The sequence below is a fragment of the Camponotus vicinus genome, unplaced genomic scaffold (assembly GCF_025532165.1).
Source record: "Camponotus vicinus isolate PSW18456_S1 unplaced genomic scaffold, iyCamVici1.0 SCAF_10, whole genome shotgun sequence".
NCBI lineage: Eukaryota > Metazoa > Arthropoda > Insecta > Hymenoptera > Formicidae > Camponotus > Camponotus vicinus.
Window position 1 is genome coordinate 3,420,038 of NW_028141946.1, and position 14,796 is coordinate 3,434,833.

Consider the following 14,796-nt stretch of genomic DNA (forward strand, 5'->3'; position numbering starts at 1 on the left):
CATGTAATCATGGTAGAGTCTCCGTCCGTTGCGGGCCCAACCGCGTCCATGGGAAAAACACACACGTGATTATACGTGCAGGCTCGTGCGTAGATGCGTTCACGCGAAATAATCGTACGTTCGATACGGGTTTCTCGAAACAAATAATTAAAAAAAAATGTGCGCTATCCTTTGGATTAATAAAATAACAATTGCTTCAATACCGTAAAAGGGGATCTAAAGTCATCATACTTAAATTTTTATATACAATTACATAATTTATAATGAAAAGAATGTAATGCTTCAAAAGAATATCACAGATGGTATTAATTTAATCTAAAAATCACAATCTAGGGAAAACATTTGTAAATCTTTGCGCGAAAAATGAGTAGATATATCGCGTCCATCAGACTTTCGGAGTCCAAGCCGGCTCGGAGACACATTACGGTCGGTCGATATATATTTCACCGTCGGGATAGGATGTCCAGACCGAAGCGGAGCAGAGCTCCGGGAGTCTCGTTTGCGATACGCCACCCGCAAAATAATTTTTGTATCAAAAGGAATAGGGAATGAAATAACGCTTGCGATCTTATCTCCTCTACGTCAGGTATTTTGTCCGTGCCCTCTCCCGCATCAAAGGTTACGACCAAACCCCAACGATCCCCGCGACTGATGATCAAACATAAATGCGCCCGTGTACGCGCGCGTGCACATACACACCGTACGCGTGCGTGTGTGCGTCCGGTAGCATCGAAGATCCATGCTTCGTGCGTGGGGTACGTCCATCTCGACGTGGACGTTCACAATAGCTTCTGTTTAGAGTACTTACGCTGAAGGGGAGAGCCGCTGGGTAACCCAAGTCAGCCATCTTACGTCGAATAAATCATCGCCGGGACGTTGGAGATATCATTGAACCGGTTGACGGAGAGAGTGGCGTCGCGCCTAATGCAACGGGTGGCGAGAGAATATCCGTACTTGACGGTATAAGTTGCGTAGCAATCGTATTTGTCATATATTGTTCGCAATAAGAGGTATAGCTTTCTTTTTCTTTTTAGAATGTAAACTTGTGTAAATTTTCAGAAGGTCAACGAATTAGAACGAATATCAACATATGCAATAGATTATAAATTGCAAAAGAAAATGATGTAGTAAAAGTCAAGCTGTATGAGCTTTTCCTGAATTATTAATAATCGTGATAGTATTCAATAAATACTTACATACACGGGATATATTTCTCCAAGAATCGTGTTGCGATATGTGGATAGTATCACGTATCGATCAAACTCCGAGGGCCACATTGTCTTACGCGTCACTCGGATAAAAGGGCGCCTGGGGTCCGCGTGTTCCGTAGGCCTTGAGGCCTCGAAGAGTGCCCGGGAGCTCAGGACCACCCGGACAGAACCTATATGCCCGGCGGGGATCTTATTGACTCGATACCAGCCTGCTGAATTGTATCCACGTCCTCGAATCAAGTGTCTTACCCGACACCTCGTCGAACTGAGACCTGCGGAAAAATCGGAGAACAAATGTGATGTTATGATTCAATATTTTCGTGTATACTTTATTTCTAATATTTTGTATCTAGAACAAAAAATTACAAAATGTTTTGAAAATTTGTAAATGTAAGTGCGATATTTGCTTGTATTACAAAAATTCTATCTGATAAAGATGTCTAAATTAATTAATTAAATCTGCGATGAAATACCTATAAATATAAGATTTCTTTTTCTAATAAAATTATATGCGGAAAATGTTACGTTGTTTACGCAATATTTGTCATTAAAATATTGAATTATTATAAGTAAATATGTTATATTAAAAAAAAATTAGTATGCCATGTGAATATAATTTATAATTTGTTTTACGCACGATTCTCTCTTATTATTATATATTACATTACATTAATATATTAATATAAAAGACATTCGTATGATTCTGTGCTTCTGACTATGAATATTTCGATTGGGGAAAGTTCGAGCCGGAAGTCTGGAGAGGTTTTTACGATGCCTTACCCACGATAATAACTTCTTATGATGAATATAGGGATGACCGACCGGTTGGCCATCTCCGCCGGTCAAAAGTTCTTCGTCGACAGACAAGGGTGTGGAGGGAGGGGGAGAGGGATAAAGAGGCCCGGAGGGACCTCTCATGAGGACTGAGTACACAGTAGCAGACTTCTCATATAATGCGATATAATCACCTGGCATGACTACACACTATCTGATCCACATGCACACGAGCATGGTAGAGCTTCTGTGCGCGCTCGCGCTCGCGCACGTTTACGTGTGTGTATGAACAGAAATCGCTGGTAGAGCCCAACATTTGAATCCCAGGTGATCATTACTCACTGCTCCTGATATTACTTCAATTCAATCAGTGTCTCGCCGGCGCGATGGCTACCACATAGAGAGAGAAAGAGAAGAGAGAAAGAGACGCACTTACATCAACGCGCGCCGATATTTATATTCAAACATAAGCACGTACATCTACGATCAACGTCGCGGTATTATACGCGCGAATGATGAATAGATTTGACCGCTGGTGGAATGCAGTTCTCTGCGCATTGACGTTATTGATCGATTTTTTTCAAGCTCGGCTCGAGTCGACTCGAACACCCATGCCGCGTTACGAGTGATTCGCAAAGTCCTGTGATGAAATACTTGGTATTTACACGTATGATCAGTCAAGTCTACATCATCCAACTCTTTGCCCGTCCGTTTTCCCGAAGATGCATAAGCGTCGTGACGGCCGAGTGCCAGCGAGAAGCTAGTAGATAGTAGCAGCGGTTGCATCCCGCAGGCATCGCCAAGGACGACGGATCCATGCACCGCCGCCGTTTCTCGTAAGAGGAGATGAAGAAGAAAAGGAGGAGTAGGCGGAGTGCAGCGTACGTGGGTATCCGAGTTGAAGGGGACTATCGTAGTAGATAATTCAGCGCGTATCTCGGTAGCCGCTCGCGTCCCTGCGGCGGCACGTTGCGTCGGTCATCACAAAGACAAACCTCTGATGCCGGAGCGTTCCGCATCGCACACAATCATCCCACATGTCGTGTAGGAGCATGCAAGACGGCTACCGCGCGAGCTACTGTTAGAGGGAGAGAGAAAGAGAAACAAATCGAGCGGTGTAGAATGACAAGAAAGAATAAGTGGGAGAAGGAACGCAACAGGAGAGGCAGAAAAGATGAGCGAGGAGGAAAGAAAAAGAGAGAGAAAGAGAGAAGACAAGGTAGCAAAGTCGAACAACAAGAATCGAGATTGCTGACGGCCCGCGAGAGGTTGGCGCCATCGCGTGATTACCAATTTGGAATTACCCACTCGCTATGCCGGGGGATGATGCGAAGGACGAGAACGGATTATCGAGGAAAGAACGCGATCGTCTCCTGAATCCCTTTATATCCTTTCATAGCAAAACAAAGTGCATTATTATAACTATTAATCGTAAGACGATATCCCATCGAACTTGCGATTATTAACAAATATAAATTCTATTCTCAGATAAAAAGATAATGAGATGCGATTTAAGCCGATTAAAACTCAAGCTGATTTAAATCTATGCAAAAATTGAACAATGACAAGTCATAAAACGGTAAATCTGCTAATCTTGGCGGCGGACAGTTGCAAAGCTTTGTCGGCGTGGCTGGATAAAATCGATAGATATCAAAAGAAGCTAGATAGTTAGGAGAAGGTGAAATAGAGTCTACGGATTACGAGGTCACGAGAAGATCCTTCCGCGTGCATTCGCGGTAAGTCGCCGGTCTCGCGATGCTGCAACGGTTCGTTTCGCGTCCCAGACATATTGCACCGTGCTTCTGAGCAACGTTAATCGATGTTCCTTTTGTCAGTGACGAATGAACGTAATCGGTAGAACCGAAACGGACCGTGTGAATTCCCCGTCGAGCACAAAACCGACCTGCCGCCCTTTCTCTCGCTCTTTCCCTTTCTTTCTCTTTCTATCGCGTCGATCCCTTTTATTTCTTTGTCTCTTGCGTCTGAGCCCATCACACGGAAACAGAAAGCAATCATGCTTATGGGCCATAACGCTTGATCAATTAGAAGGATGTGAGACTGTTGCTAGACATGTGCTCGTGTTTGTATGTTTAATAATAGGCACATTATATTTAGTGCAGAGAATAATATTTGCTTTAAGAATTTTTTTTTTTCAAATAGAAATAATAATTGAGAATTTTTATTTTAATTTTTGTTTTGTTCATTAATATCTTGCATTAGATATCTTTAGATTTTGAAATATCTTATTTGCTTTACGCGACCGAACAATAATAAATTATGTGATAAAGACCGCGGCTAATGTATTATAAGCGGTCAAATAATCAAAATTACAAGGTTTGCCTGATGATGTTCTCCCAGACTTCACCAGAAATAATCATGACTCTACTCGGCGGTACTGATTTTTGTTCGCTGTGATTGGTAAAGTAAACACACTGAAAACTCGCCTGGGGACAAGTTCTCTTATGATACATTCCCGGTTTTGAAATTATATTATGCGAAAAATTGTGATGTAATATTGCACTTTTAGTTTTACTGATATTTGGAAAAGTAATATATAAAGCAGCAAGTATTATATAACATATATTATAATATATAAAAGTAATATATTTGGAAAAGTAATATATTTTAGCAAAAAATTTTTATTTTAACATTTCTGAGCATTTATAAAATTTTCAAATGCTAATTATATATATATATCATTTTTAATCATTTTATAATTTTTTCTGAGTCCTTAATATTTAAATTGTTATATTCATTTAAGTCATTACATGAAAAAATTTGCGCGATATAAATTGAATCGTTATATTTGTAAAACAAGACGGCAAAAAAAATCAAATACAAATGAAATTGGACAGCAATATGATTTTAACTGGCCTCTATATTTACTTTTAATAATCTCAAGATCGACCAGGTAAATTATCGAGGCGTATACGAAACTAATATATCCGAAACTGCGTGGGTGGAGATCAAATTATCATCTCGCTTCGGGATCTTTGGTACACGGCGTCGCGATTTGCGTCTTCGTTGTTCTCTTTTCTCCACTTCTCCTTTAATTTCTTTTTCCCTTCGAATCGAGCACGGCAAGCGAACGACAACGGCAGATTGTTCCTGTCATTCCGACCAGGCGACATTTCCCGACGATCATCCCGGATACCGTGAATGGGCGATGCAATTTCCCCAGACGTCTTCCGAGGCTATGGCGCCGGAAAAACTCCGTGAAATCTCCGGGCAATGCGCGCCCGGCTCGGCGGATAATTGAATTTTAATTTTGTAATTCCTGTCGTGCTGTAGACTGATGTCAATCCTCGAGATATCGGAACTGTCTCGGCCATGCTTGTTACAGCTTTTCAACGTTTAATTTTATTTGTCATATTGTCCGTAGAGATTAAAGGCATTTTGAATTTATTTGCTAACTTCGTCAATATCTTTCCTACGCAATTTTATTTTGGAGTCATATCTAATGCATGTAATTAATTTGTTTTTTTCTGTTCATCGTTTGTATATATTTTTATTTCCAGACAATATATAATATTTATCAAGCAGAAATAAACATGATTTTGGCAAATTGAGCAAGAGCTAATAATTATTTTCCTTCAGAGTTAATTTAGTGATTTCCCGTGATCGTTATATCTGTATATCGTTACGTTTAATCGCATCCAGGGGAAAAAAACGAGTGGAGAACAATACGAATTATGGTATTTGTTCGCCCACTGCTTGGAGAAGTCCCCAGGGTGCGCAGTTTCTGGGAGCAGATACGACCTTGAATTTATCTGCGCAAATCTGTGTAACGGCATGAATAATTATTGAATACGCGTAACATAAATATGATGCGTTACACGAGAACTGGTTATGTACATAAGTGTCGGTGATGTTAAGAGTCGGTTTAAGGTGCATTCACATTGAATATGTTTTATAATTTCGAGACAAATCCATTTGACTTGTTATTACGTATCATAGAAAATAATCTTAACATTTTAAGATGTTTAAATTAATATTTTAGATTTATCATTCTATTATATAACATGTTATGCGTATTTAAAATATATATGCTATTTATTAGCTTCTACTTATTATTAATATAAATTTCTCGAATCAATTCTTCATATTGTCATTCGGTGTACGAGATATGCATACAAAGTTTAAGAATTTATAGTCAATAGTATTTATAGTCACGGGCAAAGGATAAGCCAGAGAAGGAAATATCGATGGCAGCGAGGAGGTGAACAAAGTTCGATGGTTCGTATATCGGAGATTCGTGTGGATTTTAATCAACCGCCGATCTGACGGTGGGTTCCGATGGAATTAGCCTTAGTTGTGAGCTGGTGCCGAGACACCACGGGGGTTCGACACGTACAACAACCGCCGTGGGACGCGCGAGGTGCGCGTGTTGAGGACGCGCGAGAGGTGTACGTTTCTACCTGCTTGGCAGCGATTCCTCGGTTCTGCAGCTCATCTAACCCCTTCGCTCCCCCTTCCTCCTCTTGCCAACCCCTGTTGCCCGACGCGCTTCAGAACTTCCTTTCGAATTCGCCGATTTTATGGGCCACCTTCGACGTTTAATGAAGGAATTTTACGAGGCGGAATTTTGTTTTAAAGAGTGTACCGGCCTCGTCGATAATTTTCACATAACGACGCGGCACCATCGTATCTGTATCCAGAGGAGTGGCAGTTAGGATGCTTTGCTGTGATCGTTTCTGATTATGTTAGCTGCAGAAACGACACTACGAAATGAATGAGCATAGGGATTTGAGCAAAGAGATAAAAGATTAGGACGTCATAATAAATCAACTAATAAAAGAATATTTTTATATCTCGAGCGAAAAGAACCTGATAAAAGAAAAAAATTTAGTCAATCACAAAGATAAGAAACGCACGAAATAATATCTAAAGAGAATCTATTCGGATAGATGATTTTATTAACAGTATTCTACACGTTCCATTATCTCCGCTCAATCACTAATTACCTTGATTCTACGAGATCGAGGCTTTTCCGGAGTTTACCGCGCAGTAATAGCCTTTCTATTAATAATTCCACGGCGATTTAATTAAAATTCAATTAATCAGCCGTGGGCGGTTGTTGCCTTCGGTCCGCCACCGCCACCCCCGCGACGTAAGTTGCGAAATGAAATTTTAATCTGTTGCGTATTAGTTATGGATTTATGTTTGTTACGACGTGTTTGTTATCCAGCCGTTCGTCGAATATGCACGGATACCTGAGGCCACCTCTATATCGAAGCAAGCAGGAGGAGAACGAGGAGGCAAGAGCAAGAGATGCGGGATGAGAATCGGGATGAGGAAGAGGGAAAGAGAGGGAAAGAGAGGAAAAGAGAGATGCGGGATACATCCCACCCGCTGATGCGCCACCCGTAGTATCGAGCGGACAAACAAATTGTCTTGTTTTAAAGGCAGCGAGAACAAAACGACATGGAGAGTTCGCTCGCGTACCCGCCACGGTTGCTGGTTTCTCCGTCGCGTCCATGGTGGCTGCTGATATTTAATACACAATTCTTTACTGCATATTCATCGTATTGGCGTGGAAACCACGGGGGCGCGGCGAGTCGTGTTCTTGGTAGGTAAACTTACACGGTGTCCGCGGCCGTAAATATATCCCCACATCGATATTTTAGCGGAACCGAGACACCGGTAGAAAGAAAAAGAGGGAAACAATTGACGAAGATCAAACGAATACTTAAGTCTCCTGCATAAACATTATATAAATATTTTTCGAATAGTATCTCTCGCAATCAAAGTTATTATGCCTTTTTATAATATACATATTCAATAAAGTTATATTCTCCTCTTTCTTGTAATAATACATATAAAAGATATAGAAAAGTAATTGATTGGGGGGAATAAATTTAAATTGTCTGTTCAAACATAATCTTAAAAATATCTGATGTAATATTGCACAAAAAAGAAAATATCATAGCATAGATTGTAATATTTTTCTTTAATAAAGAAGATAATTTTTTTGTTGGCTCTGTTTTCAATATTTGCCAAATTTTCGATTAACTTGTTCAATAATTTTAAAAACTATCTCCGAAGGAATATTTTTATAAATTCGTGCCATTTATCGCAAACGAGTGAACGCGGAACGGGAATAGCTTCTATTTAGCAGCTGTCCATAGGTAAGTGCCCTCTTAACAATGCGCACGATAACGGTAGACGAAACCGACCGACCACCTTCTCTCTCAACGTCCCTTACGAATCACGGTATTCGGCTGGGTGGAAGTGTTCCGGCGGTAGTGATAACACGACTCGATCCATCACTGCCTGAGACGGTGGTCGAAAGTGGTCGGTAGGGTAGTCGAAGGGTGGTTTAAGGTGGTTTAAGACGAACGAATGTATATATCGTGTGCGTGAGACTGGACGCAACCGTCTGCTCAGATTATCGTATAGAATCTATAGGTCACCATACAAGATACTTGTAAATTATTCAACAAATCTTATAACAACGATATTTCATGCGAAAAAAACAAAATAAATATTTTAAATAAAATTTTAATTTTTTATAATAATTCTTGCAGAGTTTCTTAATTTTTACAATACACATATGCTACTGTTCTATAATTTAACTGCAATTAAAATTTTATTAAGATAAAATCTTAAATAAATAAATAAAATTTTAAATAACAAAATTTATTATTTATGCATTTATACTTACAATTAGAAGAGATTTGTTCGCGCGTAAATTTTCAAGAAATGTTTTTTTACGTGAAAATTATCGCTGTATAACATTTGCGCGATAATGTAGAAATACCTTGTAGATGTACGCATGCAAGTAACGAGCACCCGATACTATATAAGTAATGCGATGAGATATATCGCGATAATCGATATCCCGAGCGCGGCCTCGACCCAAAGTCAAAAACCGATTCAGCAGATTGTATTTGATAAAATATACGGTGAAATATAAAATATCTCTTGAAAATTCACAGAGATCGAGCGCAAACGGTTCCAGAAATAAAAAAATTTGAATTAAAAATGCCATTTCTGCATAAAATGAGAAGGTTGTTTTGCATTTATTTACAAATGAGGAATGCTTGAAAGGATGTTTTCTTATCGCGGAATAAGATAAGTGAAGTTGCTGTTATCGATATCAAAAGTAACGTTTATAATTGCGAGTTTTATTGAAGCAATATCTTAGAAGTATTTTAATTATTTTCTCTCATATGTATATATAATACACATACAGATATATTGATGTAAAAGTGTTTAAAAGTGAAGTAGATTTAGAGCACAAAGATTAATTCACATCTACGATTTTCACGCTGTATACCTCATGGGGTGTGCATAATGAGGGTGACTAAGAAAAATCGGCCGAGAGCCGGACGTATATCTCGACAAGGCTTCTTAACATCGTGCAAGCGAAGCGGCATGCAAACCAGACCATTTCTATTCGAGAAATTATTTTTTACGACCGCGCGGTTTGCCATAGAAAAAGAGAAAGGAAAACGCCGCCGCCGATCTTTCGCGATCGCGCGTTATCGTACGACAGTACGTGCACGACAAATCTGTGCAATAACCTCGCACCTCGGCATCGCGTAAAATGTGCAAATATAGGCAACCGACACGAATCGGTACGCAAACCGGTTGAATTACAACCGCTAGGTTATAAAGTCCGAGAAGGAGAGACGTTGCGACGTGGGGTTAAAGTTGAGTAGTGACGTTCGTTGGCAAGCGAGAAGGGAGAACGCTAGGGACGAGGAGAAGGGGACTAAGAGAGGGGCAACTCCGAGGTAATATCTCCGAGCCACGCAACTTTTAATATCGAAGGGTGTTTTCTCACCTTCAGCATAACATTAGGTAGCGGATTTTAAATTTAAAGGTCACGGGTTTCGAGCACAACTACAGCCGATATGCTAATGGCATTATATACAGCGCGTAGCCGAGCTGATAACTCAGGCTGCGATACGTGGATGCCTTTAGCCTCGACTGTTATACGTGAATTTAAATTAACGATCCATAACTTTGCGGGGCGAAATAAATTGATATATACATAGATAAATACGAAATTAAAACAGTTAGTATTTTACAGTTAGAAGCTATTTTATTATCAAACCAATAATAAAAATAAAAGAAAAATTATACATTAATTACAAGATAATCCAAGTTTGAAACAAAAAGACTATTTAATATTAAAAAAAAAAAGTTTTGTCGAGATTGATTGCAATGTCGACAGGTAAAATCTAGTTTAGAATCACCCTGAAAAGATACGATCGCAAATATAAAACAAATCATCAAAGATAAATATGACGTACAAAGTCAAAGTTTGTAAACAATTGTTTGATACGATTATGAGATGGTTTAGGATAAACGGCGTTAACGTTCAGTCTTGCAATTAAAAACGGACCACAAGTACGCGATAAGAATGTACGTACACTGGGACGATGTAGAGATCTGTAAGAAAAATCGACATTCTCGGGTGCTCTTGTGGTGCTACCAGCCAACCTTCTTCCCCGTTCTTTTTCTTTTCCACCTTCTTCCTCTCTCCTTCACAATCGTCTCTTGTCCCACCGTTGCATGCCGCGCGCAGCTAATCTCAAATAAAGTTTATGCACTCTGCAACTGTATACGTCACGACATCTACGCCTATTAATAGCGACGGCTATGAGCGTACGTCGTGGATCGGCTGTTCAAACAAACGAACCGTGTAAACCCACCCTCGAATGTTAGTCTTACACAAGTACGTGAAAATAAACCACGCACTAGTCGTAACGCGATTTGAATTGTCTATTAACGTCGGACGGGAAACGTGTAATTCGTCGTCGAGTGTTTTCGGAGTAACTCGAGCAAACTATGAGGGGAAGTGATTATGCTAGAGACGCGGTGAAAAGATCACTTTGCAGAGAACGGTAGTAATTGAAAGTTGATGAACGAATGAGTCAATCATGGTATTCGATAACATTTAAAATATCAAAATTGTAGCTAAATATATTTTGTTGGTAATTATAAAATTATTTAAATGTAATAGTATTTAAATACGATTTAATAATCACACACATGTAATTTTTTTATCTGATATAATATTAAAATTTTGTACGCAAAATATTATGTATAATATTATATATTTTGTTTATTTAAATATGCTTTGTTATTTATCAATTCGAAGATGATTCATCTCATACTTGAAATTTTTTTTGACACGTCAAATATAAAAGAAATGGTCTTGAAAGCAATGCGTAATTTTGCTACCATTAAATTTGTCACCATGGGTGAATCCCTTCGAACCGGCTTATAGCATCCAACGATTGATTTACATGGAGTGACTACGCGTATTTATGGTGCTTATTTGTATGCAGAAGACGATAATTAAAAATCCGATGCTCGGGTCACGGCCTCCGGGGATACAGCGGCAGAAAAAAACGCATAAAGAAGAAAAGATCGAAGGAGAGAGAAAGAAAAAAAGGAAAACCAACTCCGATGGAAGGGAGGAACAAGTCCTGGGCCAATTAGGCGCGATCGAAGGGCACCGGTAATTACAAACCCCCCGTTGACTACATATGCGCCGATGAATATTCGTTTCCGCGTGCCATTTTAAATCAGATATCGCACAGATAATGACATCGTACGTGTATCCCTATATGTTTCTCGTTTCGCGAAGGAAGAACGGACGAAATAAGACAACCGTCACGTTATTGAAATCATGGTGATTCTTAATTTTTAATTTTAAAGATTCTTGAGAGCCATGGGCATATTTCGAAAACTATTGTAGCGAAATAAATTTTTTAAGAATGCGCGATAGCGAAATTAGAATAAGAAATATTAAATGTAAATTACATATATCGCGCAATAAACTCATAAAAGATAAATTGACTTGATATACGTGCGTAGATTCAGAATAAGTGAGCGTATATCCGCGGAAAACGCTTTCCATGAGATGACTATACGTGCGTGTCAATTAGTTAAAGGTACGTACATGTGTACCAGCGCGGAGTCTGCCACTCCTAAAATTCATCAACTATTTAATTCTAATTTCCTTCCCTCTGGGAACTTACGTTTTCCTCTCCTCCCTGCGCCTTGTTCTGGTTGCCGGGGAGGAGAGATGTGGGTGAATCATAAGGGTAGTGCCCTGCTACTATTCCTCCTTTCGTGTTACTCTCTATTCAGAATAGAATATACGATATGCATTCTGCTCGTCAATCTTTGCGACTGAAAAATATACTCGACTTATATTTCACTCGCGCTAAAAATTTCTTGATATATTTCCCTATAGATAAATTCATTCTTTTTCGATAATAATTAATAATCAAATGTAATATTTATTTTACTATAATGGTCTTTCTTGTTTTACCATTTTAATTAATCTAAAATATTTTTACATTCAATTAGTATTTATCTCTCGCTTAAAAAATTTATATATTAAATAAAAAAATAGTTTTTTTAACCAAATAAAATTCTAATCATTAAATTTTCATTATAAAATTACATATCGATATGTTCTCTGATATATAATTGAATTCACTTTAGGCATACGCGCATAAGACTATGCACTTCATCTATAATAAAGTAGCGGTGTGCCCGTGATATACCGTATATATGTATAACATCGGGCAATCCGTCGTAGCATGGAAACCGGGCTGTAAGTAATTAGGAGCCGGGTGTGGATTGAGCTAAGGCAAATATCATGGACCCGCTCGCGTATTCGCGAATACATGCACGAATGCGTTTCGGCGGACGCGGTATGGACCAGCTCGGTCTGTATATTTACATGTGTACATATAAGTAGGTACACGTATATATAAGTGCCCGAAACGCATAATTGCATACATATATTCGGGTTGACTTAATCGTCGACCGGGGCATATTATACAACTAATTTCGTTCGCTTTGCATCATACAGATTTTCTGTTGACAAATATTAGATTTTTATTAGTAAAAAATTGGCATAATTTGACGCAACACATCGAAATCTATTTTACAATAAATTTCCTACGAAACGCAAAAATAATCGAGCGAACATTCGCGTACGTAATTGATGAATACTCATTTCGCATATGCGAATGTATGCCATCTATTAAATATTAGCACTTCCTCCAGTTTCCTTTTTCTTCTCCAGCATTCGACTCGGTCTACAACGGTCGTGCTCGCATTATCGATATTAAACGAAGATACCCGTCTGGAGCGTACCTGACCGTGTCGCGCCGAGAGGATTAATTAACTCGAGCGCACGACATCAAGAGTGGAAACGTGGCGTTTGTTCCTCTTCCCTCTCTCCTTCCCTACCTTTCTATTCCGATAGTTACTAGGTACGCTGGCTTCCGTTCTACCGGGACAGCCCGGTATCCCGTGAAATTCTGTCGCGATTTTCACAATGGCGGTTCGATATCGAGGAACCAGCGCGTCCGCGAGGATCGCTCGCGTGAAAGAGGTCGACGAATAAACCGGAGGAGATAGAGGCAGATTTATTGTTCCCCAGGACAAAGTCTCTTAAGAGCATCCTAAAATATTGCAATACTCGTTTCCTGCGAATAGTCCGGGAGCCGAAATACCCATAAGGGATATCGTTTTACAGTGTCGCGGCGAAATTTCTACATTTTCTCGATAAGGTCGTCGCAAACGAGTCCGAGAAATATTTCTGTTTAAATGTGTCATCTCGAAGAGATGGGATCAAGGATACATTTTACTTTATTGCGTAAATATCAGAAATTATTTGTTTATTATATATTACTAAAAAATATTTTGTATAATTATTTAAAAACTTAGTGAATTTTTAATGGCCACATGTGAACGCTGGCATTATTCGATAAATGATATATATGTATACGAATATTTAATTATATCTGAGTACTCTTATGGAGCAGTGCAAAGTCACTACGCCGACAGATAAAAATAATAAAAGAGAGCAAATTGAAATGTCGCGGGAGAGAAAATTAGATGGAAACGAGGCCGGAGAGGTCCGTGCAAACCGCGTTGTTTTCCAGGGAATGGAAGATGGACCAATCGAGATAATGAGATAGCGATGCGCTGCCGATTTTCCGAGGGTTTGGGAGTGTGACTAGTTACCGAGCGAGCGAAGATAAAGAATGGTACGGGAAACGGAGCAATGTAAAGAAAAGAGAGGATATCAGCGGCGAGAACTGGCTGAGAGAGACCGCGATAGGCAAAAGCAGAAGGGCGACTCAAAGAGGACCCTGGGCGGAGGACGCGGACGAGAGAGAATACCAGAGGCATTATCCTTTAATCAAATACATTACACAGAATTTATCGCGGCCCGTGAATTAATTAAATGCCGAAGGATAAATTCTCACCGCTCTAAAGCTGAGTGCCTACATGAAATTTAACATTCAATAAAATAAATCGCCCGTCCCTCTCTCTTTCTCACGAATCGTTCGCCCGCTTCTCATCCCTGTTGAAACTTCGGTCACCCTTCCGCGCCGTGCCCTACGTACGTTTCTCTCGGCGACCCCCCTCACCCAGTTATTTTATATTGCTCGGTAAATCATTATATTGGTGAGAAACACGGAAATTTATCAGACTATATATAGTCGTCAATTATAATTTAAAATACAAACTTAAATTTTATTGGCACACACATGTAGACTAATAGAAATAGATCTATAAAACTATTTTTTTTTAAATAAATTCTTTCAAAAAGTATTTCATCGTTTTCCAATTTAAAAAAATGCCGCAATATTGAATTTTTTGTAGTAGAAAATGCAGGAACAATAATTAGAAATTTTTAATCTTATATATATATACATGTATACAATTTTATATATATACACAAACGAAAATTTTGAAATAAAAGTAAAATAGAATGCAAAATAGAAATATATATATATTTTTATTACATAAATGCTTTTACTTT

At 39.0% G+C, this 14,796-nt stretch overlaps 1 protein-coding gene and 2 long non-coding RNA genes across 6 annotated transcripts in view; 2 read left to right on the plus strand and 1 right to left on the minus strand.

The window, feature by feature from the left end:
• LOC145960609 (uncharacterized) overlaps positions 1 to 14,796 on the plus strand; it is a 546,781-nt gene that overhangs the window by 301,730 nt on the left and 230,255 nt on the right. The gene's annotated exons all lie outside the window — the stretch shown is intronic.
• Positions 1 to 14,796, minus strand: part of LOC145960608 (uncharacterized) — a 54,016-nt gene that overhangs the window by 37,354 nt on the left and 1,866 nt on the right. For 2 of the 3 annotated variants that reach the window (XR_014435415.1, XM_083080205.1), the window contains one exon: positions 1,197 to 1,483. Coding sequence is in view for 2 of the 3 variants with exons in the window: in XM_083080205.1 (XP_082936331.1) it covers positions 1,197 to 1,483 (287 nt within the window). In the remaining variant the exon portion in view is untranslated. The remainder of the gene's footprint in view (positions 1 to 1,196; positions 1,484 to 14,796) is intronic. The other variant, XM_083080206.1, reaches the window with a different exon arrangement.
• LOC145960480 (uncharacterized) lies at positions 9,134 to 14,658 on the plus strand. Its single transcript, XR_014435375.1, has 3 exons — positions 9,134 to 9,724; positions 11,288 to 11,460; positions 13,045 to 14,658. It is a non-coding gene; the product is annotated as an uncharacterized LOC145960480 (long non-coding RNA).